The sequence below is a fragment of the Polypterus senegalus genome, chromosome 1 (genome assembly GCF_016835505.1).
Source record: "Polypterus senegalus isolate Bchr_013 chromosome 1, ASM1683550v1, whole genome shotgun sequence".
NCBI lineage: Eukaryota > Metazoa > Chordata > Cladistia > Polypteriformes > Polypteridae > Polypterus > Polypterus senegalus.
In genome coordinates this window covers 74333488-74349964 of record NC_053154.1, presented here as the reverse complement: position 1 = coordinate 74349964, position 16477 = coordinate 74333488, and the positions used below count along the sequence as shown (strand labels likewise).

Genomic DNA, 16477 nt, shown 5'->3' with positions numbered 1-16477 from the left:
GAAGGAAAAAAAGGTCAAATTGCAATTGTGCTTTGTGGTGTGAAAAGAAACCTGTCAAGAGGAATTTTATTATTAAAAACACTTATTTCAACCCAGAACTGTCTGTGTGTGGTTGTATCTGGATTTTGGGGCTTAGTGATGCTCTCAGGCCAGAAGATACAATATACGTATATATTGCACCAGGGGTTACCCTCTGGGTTCCTCCCAGGTAAGAGACTCTAACAGGCTGAGAGTGGGTGATGCCGCTAACCATGTTGTGTTCCTTTGCCTCAACAGTGCTAAGAAACTGCCCAGTGAGGACAAATGACTCCACCCTTTCCAGTCCCATGACCATAAAAGCCCAACAACTCAGAAGGAGGTATCATTTATTGACAAAGCAAAGTGATTAGGAAAAGCCTCGAAAGTCAGTCTTGTTATACAGAATACCAGTGGATGGGTGCCTCATTCTTATTGCGCCATTATTTGTGTTGAACTAACTAGAAGTAGAGTAAATGGAAATGGACCAGTTGGCACTCCGACATTTATCTTCTCTTTCAACCTATATCAAAATAACACCATCTCACCAGTAAACAGAGAAGTCAATGGTGCCAAAAAACCTTATTGATGTCCTGCTTTCCTGCTATATTTTACCTCAGCATCTTTGGCTCTCTCAGCTTACAGGCTGCAAGTAATATAGGAAAAGAGAACAGACCTAGGGTTATGCAGAGAGAAGGTAAGACAGAGAGTGAGATAAACAAAAGTTTATGTTGACTCCGCGTTTCCAAAGTCTTATTATTCTGATAATGATACACACTGAAGGATATATTTAAAACATTAGATTCAGAGCAGCACATCTACAAGCAAAAACCTTTTACAATAAATACACCACCATAGCTATGTTGAAAAATAATTCAGCTTTTCAGATTATCTAAACAAATTTTTGTTGCGATTACTGAACCAACAAATACAGTTAATACAGTTAAAAAAACTTCATATAAATGTCACTCCTTTCTAGGTCAACCAGTTATAAGATGCCATCAGTAACTACCACTGTTAGCTTTTTAGTGTGACTGATTACACCATTCTCTTTCTAGTCTTCATTTTAAATAAGCAGCCATCAGTCTGTTTCTGAGTCTGTTCTTCATTCAGACAGCGTGAAGGGATGTAAAGTAAACATACTAGAGTATAGGCTTTAGTTAATTTACACTTATAATGCTGCTGGTACTCGGCATATCTTATTCTATATAATGCATCCATTTACCCATCTTTTTAACAGCAACTACTCACATTCAGAATATCCACTGCAAGATGCCAATGAGCATCTACTATCACTGACCATTTCTTGGTTGCTGTCAGGCTCAGGCAGCCTGGACTGTTGTCAACTGACTGGCAAAACCTTATATTCAGTGGGGATCAGATCTAATGACAACATGGACAAGAGTGCCATCCAGTCAACATTCTCCAATGACATTCCGTCATGATGTGTAACATCATCACCTCAGAGAGTGAGTTGCTTCTGTTTAAGATTCTGTCACTTATTGTTCAAACTTTCATAGTGGACTTGCCTGATGCTATCCTCAGGCAGGGCAAAATTGACAAACACATTCTGCCATCGTTCATGACTTTAACACTTTTCACTGCCCACTGTGTCTAATAAAGCATATATGGGACATTTGCTCCTACTCTATTCAATGCTTGTATGGACTGGGTGTTGGGCAAGGTCGTGGGGTCCAGCGGCTGTGGGGCATCTTTTGGTGAAGAAAGATTCACGGATCTTGACTTTGCTGATGATGCTGTGATCTTCGCAGAGTCAATGGAGGCTCGGATCAGGGTGCTTGAGAGACTAAGCGAGGAGACTGTGTGTCTGGGCTTGCGAAGGTCCTGATAAAAACCAAGATCCAGGCCTTTAATGACCTCAGCCATCAGCAGTGTGACTGTCTGTGGAGAGAGTGTCGACCTTGTAGAGAGGTTTACTTACCTTGGCAGTGACATTCATGTTTCTGGTGACTCTTCCTATAAAGTCAGTAGACGGATTGGGAGAGCCTGGGGGATCATGAGGTCGCTGAAAAGTGGTGTGTGGCGCTCCTATCTATGCAAAAGGACAAAGGTCCAAGTCTTTAGAGTCCTGGTGCTTCCTGTCTTACTATATGGTCGTGAGACATGGACACTCTCCAGTGACCTGAGACGAAGGCTGGACTTCTTAGGTACTGTGTCTCTTTGGAAAATCCTTGGGTACCATTGGTTTGACTTTGTGTCGAATGAGTGGTTGCTCATGGAGTCCCGAATGAGGCACATTACCTGCATTGTGAGGGAGCATCAGTTATAGCATTACGGCCATGTGGCGCGTTTCCACGATGGTGATCCTTATTGATCCTTATTGTTGGGGACCCGAGTGGCTGGACTAGGCCAAGGGGTCACCCACATAACACCTGACTGCGGGAGATAGACAGTCATTTCCGGAGGGTGGGACTGGGCCGCGTGTCTGCCTGGTGTAGTGGGTGTGGCAACGCACTGTACCAGTGCATGCTCCCCAACTTGACTTGACTTGACTTGACTTGGACATTTGATGGCACCAACTGCTATCCACTGCACATGCTTTGTGACTTAACACCTTTATGGAGGAGCCATTACACAATTCTTATTTGGAAGTGTAAGAGGACACCATTGAGTATACGTATTCCTCTGTAACATAATGTGTAGCTAATTACATTACCCACCGTAGTTTTACTCAGAAGGTAAAATAAGTCCATCTTGAGGAGTGTGCTTCTAGATCAAAGAATTGTTCCATTTCTCTGGATAGTTGCATTTCTTACTCACAATCCATCTATCTATCTATCTTTCTACCTATCTATCTATCTATCTAATATTCATTCACATTGAGCTTGTACTTCTGAATGCATTTTTTTTGTGCGTCACCAAATAACTAGAAAAACCTTCAGAGTTTCATGCAAACTGCAGAAATTGCTTTTCACAATAATTGAAACAACACCAACCAGTGGAATTCTTTGCATGCACCTACATAAAATGCTTCTTCATAACGGAGTCAGCCTTTAACTGACCACGCACAACATTCTAAAACACAGATTCCTTCCTTTCACATTTATGCAGAACACAGCTGAAGGAAGGGGATGTAGATAAAAGAACTGAGAAGCTTTGCAGAATGTAAGAACAGTGTACTTCTGTCAGGAATTTCACCCCTCCTGGTGCAACACAAATTGTCCTTTAGACATGTCTGTGGTAATCGCCATGAGCTTTAAGATCCTATCACAGCTTTGTGGTATTTTAATCCCAGACATGCTTGCGCCTTTATATATTATGAATGGGGGAGGTATAGACAACATTTCCCACAGAAATCAATAGAGGTTGATAATTAAGCTAAGCCACACTATAAACAAGGAGGATGGGTAAGTATGTTTGCGAAAGCAAAAAAAAAAAAACAGTAAACTGCCATTTCAAGCAGTGTCTTGGTCCAGACTATAGGAAATTATTGAACATGCACATGCAGCTGAACACAGAGATCAGCACACAACAGTATATATAGTACTGTATGCTGCTTTGTGCTTGTAAGCATGTAAGACCATTTCTCATTTGTTTCCTGACATGTCCAAAATACTGTAGCTTTTCATTGCCATTGTCTCACAAAGGCAAAGAATAGATAGATAGATAGATAGATAGATAGATAGATAGATAGATAGATAGATAGATAGATAGATAGATAGATAGATAGATAGACTTAAAATACTTTCAAGAGTCAGAATAAAAGTTATTATAAAAAATCCTTTAAGAATAAGATCTTTAATTGCATTTTACTGGACTATGTGGTTCCTCATAGAGCTATTGCTTGATAGAGCACCATTTGTTTCTGGGAATAGGTCTTTACATGTGAAATTGTTCTTTGGGCTTTTAAAAGGTATGTGAACAAAATATAAATATTTAATGTATAGCAGCTTACCTATAGCAGAATATTAACAGATCAAGAAAATCTGAATTTAGTATGTGTTATTGTGTGCAATGAGTCCTTTTAAAATTGTGAACCCACTGTTTTTTTACAGATCTGTTACCATTTATTTGTGGTTATTTATGGAGCCTGTTATGGATTAAATAAGTACAGTTGTTTTTTTTTTTTTTTTGAGACCTTTAATGCAGAAGGTTCTTTTACAAATCATAGTAGTAACAAAAATGAATAAAAAATAAAAATGAATAAAAAAAATATATATATTAAATGAAATAGTAATAAAAATGAAAAATGAAAAAAAAAATAAAAATAAATGATACTGTGCATATTGGGCTTAAGTCTCACAGACTGCCCTTCAAGCTACAATAACATAAAACCTGCACTGCAGACAAACAATAATTCATTAAAATATAAGTATTTTAAGTAAAGATAATTAAAGCAATTTCACATTTTTGTTGTAATTTGCACACTTTCCATAATACTTAACATAACAATATCAAACCTGCTTAATCCAATTTAACGTCTTGGAAGTCAAAGCCCACCTTGGCAGCATTCAGTGCAAGATAGTAGTAAACCCTGGACGGGGTGCCAATCCAGCACAGGGCCAGTTCATGCTCGCACATACTAATATTCAGACTGTACATTAAAAGCCATAAGTCAACCTAAATTATACCTATTAATATTTCTACTACTAACACCTGAATTTCACTGCATCAGGAATACAAAATAACAGCATTGATACTTGCATATTTTTTCAATCTGCATGACAGCAACAATATAAAGCTATCATCAAGAACTGAGATGTATTCCACCAGCAGCAGAGATTTCAAAAAGCAAATGCTGCTGGCCACTAGTCGGGCATTTTGTAACAAATACTGTCTGCAACCCTTGCGGCGTCAGCTTTTGAAATAGAAGCCCATTTCATTGTGCGCTTGAACAGCAAACAAATAAAATATACATGAGAATGATTTGTAGTTGAGAGCAAACTTTTTTAAATGAAAATGATGAATATTATAAGGCAATGTCACAGTAAATGGGTTATTTGCACATATCACAAAATTATTAAAGGATGCTAATTTTCTTAGATTGTACTAGTAGTGTCTACTAGGACCTGAACTAGGTAAACCTCATTCAGAAATGGATGAAGAAATAATATCTTGTGATTAATCACTGCATTATTGTAATTCTATGTATTCATTATGTGAATTAAATTACTTTAATACAAGTTAATAGGGAGCCAGAGCCTGTCTATGAACATTAGGTGTAAAGCGAAGTTCTAGTCTTTAGCAGGAATATAACATTATTATTATTATTATTAGTAGTAGTAGTAGTAGTAGTAGTAATAGTAGAAGTTGTATCAGTGCTTTCAGTATAACATTCAGCATAATTCAAGATTTCTGAGGCCCTCTGTCATTGCTGTCAGTATTCTAGTCTAATGTCTCTTGACCAAGGATATATTTAGAAATCTCGGTAGTTACTAGAATGTATGTAAAAACCAAAAAAAAACTCCATCCACCTGTTTTCTAATACTATTTTGTCCCGTCCAATGTCACATGAAGCTGAAGTCTATCCTAGAAGCATGGAGTGCAAGGCAGGAGTCAACACAGGGCAGGCTGCCATGTTGTCACTGTGCTCACTCACCACACACCCACCCATCCATTTTAGAGTCATTGATCACTTTGAAACATTTCTTGACAGTCCAATTCATTGCATTATTATTAGCTGTATTAATACTTAGAATATTTATCAAAAATTAATGACACAACCAATTAAGTCATGAAAATTCATAAACCTTTAAACCACCTAGGCTTTCATTGTGTATGTGCTTTATGAATAATACGCAAAAGATATTTTTATCTGTAACCAATCAGATAGCAATTGGATAACAAACCAAACTGAAGTTATCAGTTAATTATATTTTAGTCTTTTTGACCAAGTATTAAGTTGAGTACTTCAGTCTTCTTTTTTAAATCACCAAATCAAAAGTGACGAAAAGTAGCCACTTGTAGAGCAAAGCTATTTTCAGCCTTGTGCTGCGTGATCAACATAAGAGATTTGACTTCTTGACATGCTAACGGTAAAGACTAATGAGCTTGTTATTACTTCAATTAGTGCATGAGAAAGCTACAAAATCACAGTTGATTCTGCTTCCTGCTCAAACTAGTTTAATGAAGTTACTGTTTAAATTATACATGATCCCACATCATCTACACTATATGGCAAAATGTGAGGCATTTTTGTGAACAGGAATGTTTAAATGAATAAATATGTCATTATGGCAAGAACTTTCAGTTTCTGATATTTTTCCTTTGTCTCAATTTGGTAGATAGTTAATGATATGTATAAAATAAAACCAGTCCAATAAAGCAGCATTTTTTTCAAATCTGTACAAACTGAATACAGAATTCTAAAATAAATTGCCATCATACCGATTTTTCTTATATATTAGATAGATAGATAGATAGATAGATAGATAGATAGATAGATAGATAGATAGATAGATAGACTTAAAATACTTTCAAGAGTCAGAATAAAAGTTATTATAAAAAATCCTTTAAGAATAAGATCTTTAATTGCATTTTACTGGACTATGTGGTTCCTCATAGAGCTATTGCTTGATAGAGCACCATTTGTTTCTGGGAATAGGTCTTTACATGTGAAATTGTTCTTTGGGCTTTTAAAAAGTATGTGAACAAAATATAAATATTTAATGTATAGCAGCTTACCTATAGCAGAATATTAACAGATCAAGAAAATCTGAATTTAGTATGTGTTATTGTGTGCAATGAGTCCTTTTAAAATTGTGAACCCACTGTTTTTTTACAGATCTGTTACCATTTATTTGTGGTTATTTATGGAGCCTGTTATGGATTAAATAAGTACAGTTGTTTTTTTTTTTTTTTTTTGAGACCTTTAATGCAGAAGGTTCTTTTACAAAGCAAAGTTGAAACAAAAATGACTCCACTGTGCCACTGCTCTGAAGAACCACTCCAACACGTTTATTTTTAAGAATGTAGATAGATAGATAGATAGATAGATAGATAGATAGATAGATAGATAGATAGATAGATAGATAGATAGATAGATAGATTTTCTCTTTCTTCAGGATAGAATGGTAGATCAAAAACTGGAGCTTTTTTTCCATTATGATTCAATAAGTATTACCTATATTTTAAAGTGTAATGACTGAGTATTGACAATTTGCTCTTAAACTGTGTGTATTTGTGTAAGATGCAATGCAATATTAAAGGAGAATAATTCAATATCTGCCTCTGCGACTGGAGGATCCACCACTCCTATTATCTTCACTTGTATGTATTATTAGCCAAGAAGTATTCCGCCATATTCACTGTGTGAAGTTTATGTGTTTTGCCTGTGTCAATGTGTTTTTTTCTCCAGGCATTTAATTTTTTGTCCCTTCCCAAACACATGTAGGTTAGGATGATTAGCAGTTTTAAAATGGCCCTATATACTGTAAGTCAGAATGCCTTGATTTGCACTGGTGCTGTACCTCGTCCAAGGATGCTTCCTGAGTTTTATTCAAAAGACATGCACAGGTTGAATTGGCCTACTGAGGGTTTCTGCATCCTCTATCTCTCCAAGATCACAGTCTGCCATATGCCTAGGGCTACCAGAATAACCTCTGTTCTGCCCACAAACCTGTAATTGGCATAAGTGAAGCTGAAAATGTAAGAATTGATGTGCTGATCAATGCAATGCCATTACTTTCTTAATTATCAAAACAATCTTTGAACTGTTATTGTTAATTACTACTGTATTTGTTTCAATAATGTCATGTCTATTTTCTCTTTTAATATTTGCATTAAACAGCAGATGTACATATCTGTTATATGAAAGGAATTAGAACACGAGGAAGTCAGCCTAGCCTAGCATTGCATGTCCACTGTTTCCTACTGTAGTTGCTTATCTATTATTATTTTTGTAAAGTATTATGTAAGCCTTTTGAGTACAATGAGTGTGTAATTGACTGCGGTGAGTTTAAACACACCACATCACTACATGATACAGCATATCAAGTGAATGCATATAATGAATGAACAGTCCAGTACTGCTGTTACAAACTTATTGTCTAGAAAACTAACAGCAAAACATACAAGAGAAAACAGCATTTGAAAAACATTACCCAGTTTTGCCATAACAATACATTCAGTTTTAAGGATTTTTGCTTATTTTTACATAAATTTAAAGCTTCTTATTATTGTCCGACAATCATATCCTTAAAAGTCAATCAGAAGCACAACTTCTGTAGTGTAGTAGAATATTTAAACAGAGACTTCAACATAGCAAATGATTCAATTCTGGTCACTACAATCTACCCTAAATGCAGTCTCCATCACAGTATATTCCTGTTGCCTTCTGAGCCTGTGCCTTCCAACTACTGTTCGCCTCACCTCTCACTTTTGTCTGGCATCATAACTGTCTGATTTTATGCATATTTATTGCAATGATACATGGACACCCCTCTGCATTTTGGAATCCTTCACCATTAGCAGCTGTACCTGCAGCTTAGACTTTTTTGAATGGCCCACCGTAAAGGAAGCTTATTTGGGATTTGTATGTGTGTGTAGGTGAAAAATCTTTTATTTTAAGCAAGTAACAGACTAAACTGTAATACATCTGCTTATTTCCACAACAGTTATTAAGGTATGATGTAAAAATACATATGGTGTAACCATCCACTAGCAAGAAAAAGATTCATTATGTAACGAATCCAAAGGCTTCCTAAAGATGTATCAGTGCAGCTCTAATTCAATTAACCAAAATAATATAAACACCTCATGTTTTAATACCATTCAGATTGGGGGTCCCTGTCTAGAAAAAAAAATAACAGTTTAATCCAGAATACTAGAAGAATTGGGTGACCTGAAGAAATGTTTCAAAATAGTGTTAGATCTGAGATTTCAATTAAAAAGTCAATATTATTTTAAAACACTAAAAATAAATGACACAGCATTAAGTAGGTCAGCCTTATTCTCCTTGTGTTTACCTAACAATACGTCACTTCCCGGTCACATGGCAAATTCTAAATTTTACTAAAGTGACTAACTTAAGAAAAATTCTTACCGAATAAAAACTGTTCACAAAAAAATCTTCTTACTAAACTAGACATCTTTAAATTAAAAAATATTCCCAACACAGCGTGTTTTTTTCAGCACACACAGTAAACAAGGGCATACATAAGGAATTATTTTTGGCACAAATTCTCCTGTTTAATGCACACCTGTAAGGCATATTTCACACTTCTGTGTACTACTGTATATAGATATCGACATACATATAAGTTTACGCATATGTATGTGTGCATGGATGTAAATTGTAAAATAATTTTGATCGAGGCAAAGTTAAACATCAAAATAAACTGTCATACCTTCAAGCCTCAGAGACGCCATCCTCTGGAATTCTGGTTCTTGAAGCCACCTAGACATCCTTTTAAAGGTTTCTCGGCCAGACTTGAGTTTGCCCCACGGTTTTGGGTTCCTCAGAAGGTCAGACAGAGTGCCCTGTGAGCGACAGAGAATCCGCTCAGCAAAGATCGCCTGAGGGATGCTGTATCGTTTTAGCTCAGTGATGATTCTCTGAGCAACTTCTTTGGTGTTGATTTCCTCAGCCATCCCATCTCCTTGGCTAACAGGTGACAACCCAGTAATGGGAATGGTGGATTGATGGTCACTCATGACCATTGAAGACCGTTGATTTGTATGCTGAAGGTGATGAGAGTACATCTGTTGTGGACTGGATGTGTGCTGGTTGTCCATTCTACCTAAACAGGTATCCATTGTTGAATGAGGTATTGGAGGTGACATTTCTCGTGAAAAGTCTGGTGTCCTACAAAGAAGGCTACCAGGGCCACTTCCACCAATATGAGCCTCATATCCACTTGTCAGCATCTGTCCACTGCTGCCACCAAGGTGACCATAACCATGCATAGAACTCAAAGCAGAAGTGTTTGAAAGGGGAGACAGACTCTGCCCCATGCCTAAATCTTTGGCATATGTGCTATAAAAGTTGGGCCCCAAGCCCCGATCTTCTCTCATGAGAGTAAAACTGCCGATGACATTGCTCATCGGTAAACAAGAGTGGTGCTGATGGTGATGGAACTTGTCGTGCAAAGGCTGCAGAGGTGTCAGGGTAGTATAGGTGTTACTGCAACCAGAAGGCGACTCTCCCCCGTAACCCAGACTTGGCATTGAGTGATCTATGCCAGCATGGCGATGGTGATGTTCTGTGCTGTCCATGACAGAAGCCATGGAGGACATCAGCGAAGGCCTTGGGAAAGCTGCTGACAAATCCTTGGAGTGCAAGGCTGTTCTGCTCTGCTGGCTGGACACCACCAGTTCAGACTGATGATGGATTAACATGTTATCTGCATTGCCATCCATTCTTGCAATACAGTCCTCTTCTTTAGAAGAAAAAAATATATACTAAAGCAATTGTAAATGAATCAGTTTAAAGTTGTGAAGCCAGAGACTTGTCAACGCATCACGCTCTCCAGGGACCCACGATTGAAGCGCAGCAGGCAGGCGCAATCAACTTTGAGCTGCCGAGTCTCCAGCGGATGTCTTTTGTTTCGTTTTCTTTTAAAATCGTTGCTCCGTTCCCATTTTTAACGTGTGCGATTTCTTCTTCGCCCTCCAGTGTGGCGCCTGCTTAGAATGGAGTTAGAATCTGCGCAGGTCGATGGTCCTTCACTGACTCCCGTTTGTTGGCGAGTTATCAGTCACAACAGTTTCGTCTTAAAAAGTCAAGTTACGGCGTTTCCTTTTTAACAATTCTCCAAACTGAATAAACAGATATTTATCGATATCACAAAATCAGGACAATGCTAAAGAATACATTATGAGCAACATTACTGTCAAATGTGCATTTTAGCGAGACTGCATGAAATACACACTTCGACTCTGCGTCAATCTGAAAGGAAAGGGGAAAAGAGTTAATTACGATGGCAGTAATTAGACGGGACAATGCGATAAAAAATAATGACAGCGTTTAAAAACGGAGCTTCTCCCAATTGTACTTGATGCGTGCCTGTGGTGCCAACAAGTTAATCTGCAGCCCGGTAACATCTGAAGAAACACCTCCCGCTCCGGTCCCACTGTATCTCCGCATCTTCGTGAATAGTCTCTGGGAATGTCACTAATACTGTTTTTATGAGAACTTACAATTTGATATCCTTCACCTAGGCGTTTGCTACATTTTGAGGCGGCCAGGCACGCACGGTAAATGTGTGATGCACCTATGCGCAGGGCTGTCCTGTTTTATTTTACCTTTTATTTTTTGCTGCGAGGTGTAGACTGCCTTCCTTTTTCAGCTCCGTCTTTCGCGCTCCGTTCACGAGTTTCCCCCGTTTTCTTCTTTCTTGTTTCTTTCTTTCTTTCTCTCTTTGGTTATTTGTGTGAAACTGTAACCCTTCCCCCTTTCTCTGGGTTTCTCTTTCTCTCCGCTCTGGAGCCCGGCGCTTCATCGATCTCTCTCTCCTCTTCAGACCCTCTCTCTCCCCCTCTCTTTTCAGCGCGTCACCGGCTTCAAAATCTGACAGATGTGCAATTCCAACTTCAATTAACTCTTCCGCTGCTGGGAAGCCCAAAAACAAAACTTCAGAAGCTTGCTTGAAAGGAGAAGGGATGTGCCAACCTAACGACGACCTTGTCATGATGGCTCAAATCTGTCACACGTCCACTGCCACCTTTCGTTAAACGTAGAATCACATCTGAATGAACTCCTCTCGTGACAAGCTGACTGCTGAATTAAATTGTCATTTAGAACTAATTTGCATTAAATAACCGGGCTGTTTGATTTTTGTATGATTCCAAAAGAATAATACACTACGGAAAATAATTTCCCAAAAAGATTTTAAAAAAAAATAATTCAATTCTTTAAATTATGTATTTTAAATGATTTCGCCGGCAGTTTTAAAAATCTAATTATACAACCTCACGAGTAGAAATTTCCACATATGGAATATGAATACATATAAAGTTTTTTTCTAGTCTATTTCACATATTATTATTATTATTATTATTATTATTATTATTATTATTATTATTTAGTTTAAATTGTACAGACATAAACAGGTTGCATGCATCTGTAGGAAATACTTGGTAGGCTTTCTTTTTATTTGTCACTTTAACATTTGTATTCGGAAAATAGGTTTATATCGACCTGAAAAAGATTCACGAATCATCAATTTTGATTACGTTTCTTACAAGGTTAATATTTCACTATGCGACGCTAAAATGTTATTATTTTTATTCATTTGTACCTAACAAAAATATATTATCATTGTGAATTTAGTTAGCTTTACTGATTAATAATTAATCATGTTTCCGTCATTTTCATATTTAATGTGGCTTCATCTTGCTATGTATGTTTAACAGTAAAATTGTAATGTAATCCCTATATATAGAGGGAAAGAGATAAAAGATTTAAACAGCACTCCACTAACTAAGGTTAAATACAGAAAAAAATAAAAAATGCAACATAAATCATATTATACATGCAGGTCTCATTGGTTATATAGGCCTAATTATGTTTTGGTTACCAAAAACAAATGTATAATATACAAAACTGTCGGATTTTCATTACTCCACAAAATAAAATCTGACATATTTTATCTTGACCAGCAATATATGCCATTTTTGAAGTTTTTCACTTAGTAAATTAATGAAAGGGAAAGATCAATTTTAGAAACATGTTTATACATTCTTTCAAGTGGAGATGAGGACTGTTTAAAAAGTACTGTTTTTCCGTATGCCGTGTCCTCTAGGAATGTATAGAGTTATGTAAATCTGCGCCTTTTTTTCGTTTTAACTTCCGGCTGTGCAGGGCTTTCTCTGTAGTGAGATATTTCTAAGGATGTCTGTAACTGCGGCAGATGCTGTTTGCATCGATCTCTTTTTTTTTCCCGATATAAATACAGCATGGGGCGCAGTGCGAGGTGCACTCCTGCTTCGGGCTGCTGGTCAGTGCTTTGGCACCGCCGAGGAGGGGGAGACGGGCTGACGGGAAGGATTAACTCTACTCTAGCTAGACAGTTATGAGCTGATCCTGCTCAAATATCTATCTATCTATCTATCTATCTATCTATCTATCTATCTATCTATCTATCTATCTATCTATCTATCTCTTAAAAAATCTATTTTATGGCGATTTGTATTAGATTTATATATTGAATTTGAATAGGTTTGAAAAAAAGTTTATATGGACTCTTTTTGTTTTATACATATCATTACCAAGAAAAGAACTATAAAGCCGCACCTTGCATTGGACAAACCATGTATTAAAAATATCAGATACACCAAATGAAGATGCAATTTAGCCTGCGATTTCTTTGAAAATTAAACTGCAACGTTTCGTATGTAATTCTGTTGTAGTAGTTGAACATCTAAGACGTGCTAACGTTTATTTTTTTCACATGAAGTTCATTTTAAGTCGATTACAGTTCAAATATCCTAACGATCAAAACTTCACAAATTGAGCAACTGGTTTAAAATGAATAGATTGTATAACAACAGGCAAACGTATATTTTAAGGCACACCTAATTTGGGAAACCTGGATGCCTTACAGGAAATATTTTATATCGTTTTATTTGTCGCAGTTTTCTAATGGCTGTCTTAGACACAGCCGTTATGTATAGTGACGTCAATAGTTATTCCAAAAACACTGGTATTTAGTGTCGAAAATCATCAGAAGTCAGTAAAGCAGTGCACATTAAGGAAAACACAAACGTGCACAAGCCGAGCATTCGCCTTCCTGCAGACTAAGTCGTCCCCAAGGCACAAAGGCCAAATGTTAAAAAGTCTGTGGTCATCGGTTAACAAGTTCTATCTATTTTGCTGAAACAGTGACGGGGAAAATTTAAAGATCAAAATAAGAAATCGTAAAAGACTCCAAGCCGTCAACATTCTGCTTACAACTGACAGAACTTCAGGATTTTCTTTCTTTTATACCTTTGAGCTAAGGAGATTAGCTATTTATTTATTTATTTATTTATTTATTTATTTATTTATTTATTTCAAAAGGAAGCTGTGGACACATTTTGATATGTGGAAAGCTTGTGTCATTTGACCATAGCAAAAACAGTTAATGCTCGGTTTCATAGTTTATTTCGGTATGTTAAAAAATAAATTAATACATAACCTAGATGTTCAATCTTTAGTAGCTTTATTTTGTATGCTACAGTCTTTACGCACGTTAATGAAACATTTGCAGATGTATTCCTGTCGCTCTCTTCCAGTAATACTAACACCTACCAAACATGTTACCGTTTTCAACTACTAAAATTATTAAAGCATACTTATCATTCACAGCCTCAAAGAGTTATATACATTAACTAATGTGATTTAAATAAATAAAGACAAAAGGAAAATCAATAAAGAATAAACATATTTTTTCTTTCTTTCTTTCGAAATTGCCATGAGTTTAAAAAACGCACATATAAAAATATAACTTTGAAACAACCATGAAAGTAAGGCATGACTGCATAAAGTTCATGGATTCCTCGTTTTCATATTTCTGGGACTCCCAGTTATTGATATTTCAGAACCTCCTGTTCTGGGACAGCTCCCTCTGTTTGCCTCAGTTCAATAAAACGAGATAAATGCGTCATACTGCAAAATGTAAAGAGTTCAAAATGTCATACCATCATTTACAGCATTATCTATATATCTTCGTTTTTGGTTTGATTTCCGTTATATTAATTAGTATACACTGGGTGGTGTCGATTACAATATCGAGCTGCGGAAAGTTATGCTACTTGAACAGTTTTAATTTCAAGGTAAGATATAGCTTCGGTTAAAATAAAAATACTTAAGTATATTCTTTTACATCACTGAATTTTACTTAATGTATATTTTATAAAGGTTATGTATCGTCTTCTGTCCACTGTGTAATTTAAAAATGAACAAATTAATGACAGGGACAAACGTCGGCCTCTACGTCTTTAAGTAAAGAGTCTGATGTTGTTATTGAAATCAGAAACAATCCTTTGTTTTTGGTCTGCATATCAAATACTAATGTCTTAAAGCATACAACAATTGATTTAAGATGGAACTATGGCTAGAAGGAGGAAAATAATAATTTGTCTAATTATAAAAGATTCCGGCCTATGGAACTTAATAAAACAAATTTATTTCTAGCATCTCTCGATTCTTAAATATTCTTTTACACACACGTGGGTTACAAATTAGTTCGTATATTACTTCAAATAATTATTATTCTCGGATCCTGTTTGCTAAATAATATCCTAAATGTTTTCGTAAACACAGTAAATCTAATAATGAATCATTCAAGAAATAAATTAAATGTGCTGTTAAACGCAATATGTCAGTTATAATACATTGGTCATTAAATATAAGTAAATTACGGCATTTTGTGTGATTTGTGCTAAATGTACATTGAATATAATCTGTTTAAGGGCAAATTTTTAAAAAATCTTCCTCACGCCCCTGAATTGGACAAATAAAGATAGAAATAGATTTCAGAATTCTTTTCATTTTTTTCTTCTTTTTAAGCTGTCTTTTCTATAAGTATTTAATTTTTAAGATATTTTTTAATGTGTAACGTATGTTACAGAAAGCGAACTGAAAGTATTTTCAAGCATAATAATTTTATTGGAAAATAACAGCTAACTGTGCTTCGTATGTATATAATTTTAAAATATCAGGGCAATTTAAAAAACTGGACACGTGCATTAACACTGCAGAAAGAATAAGACAGGGAGAATTACTTCAGAAAAATGAAACCTTTTTCTCTTTTGTTCGTGATTGGTTTTGGAATAAGTGGGTTTAGAGAAAGAAAGAGTAAGCGTGTGAACTTTCAGAAGGAAACTCATTAACTTTATTCATAATCAAGATAATCACGACGGATGTTAATTTAAAAGTAATGGTGCTTTTGCAATGAAGTAGAACCAAGGCTTAACTTATTTGGGATGCCACCGTAAACATCTTAAATTTTCGGAGACGAGCTTTTGCTTTCTTTCAGAACCTTACACTTTAATTTAGAAATCAATGTATTTCTTTAAACAATATATCTCACCGCTAAAAAGAATTCGTTTCTCTCTCATGTAAGAACCAATGTTGTTAGTTGTCTTGAATTTTTTCCGTTTTTTACCTTACATAAGAAGTTTATAACACAAACGTTAATTATTTTCGATTATCATGGTAAAACTACTTTATTTCTCAAAATTACCTCACCATATGGAGTACACAACACAGCTATAAACATTTTGTGTGGTTTTCAAATTAACACAATCAAACTAACTATCTATCGATTTATATGTCTATTTGTCTGATTGTCATCGAACCAGTCTAATTTAGTTCAGGGTTCAGGGGACACATTTTATGTGTGTGTTTAATGCTAGGATTATAGGAAATATTCTTAAAAGCACAAAACAAAGGGACAAAAAGAAAGCTGACACAGAGGACACTAACTAATTCCTGCTATGCCTGACTATACCTAAGAGTGAGGGTTCAAAAGATTTGCCCACTGTGTCCATAAAGATTGTAGATTTTACTTAATTACAG

General features: G+C 36.0%; 1 protein-coding gene across 1 annotated transcript in view; it reads right to left on the bottom strand.

Moving 5' to 3' along the window:
• onecutl (one cut domain, family member, like) overlaps window positions 1-10324 on the bottom strand; it is a 37381-nt gene extending 27057 nt beyond the window's left edge. Inside the window, exon 1 of the mRNA XM_039740468.1 lies at window positions 9324-10324. Coding sequence (XP_039596402.1) covers window positions 9324-10314 — 991 coding nt within the window. The 5' untranslated portion in view covers window positions 10315-10324. The remainder of the gene's footprint in view (window positions 1-9323) is intronic.
• Window positions 10325-16477: the final 6153 nt, after the last annotated feature.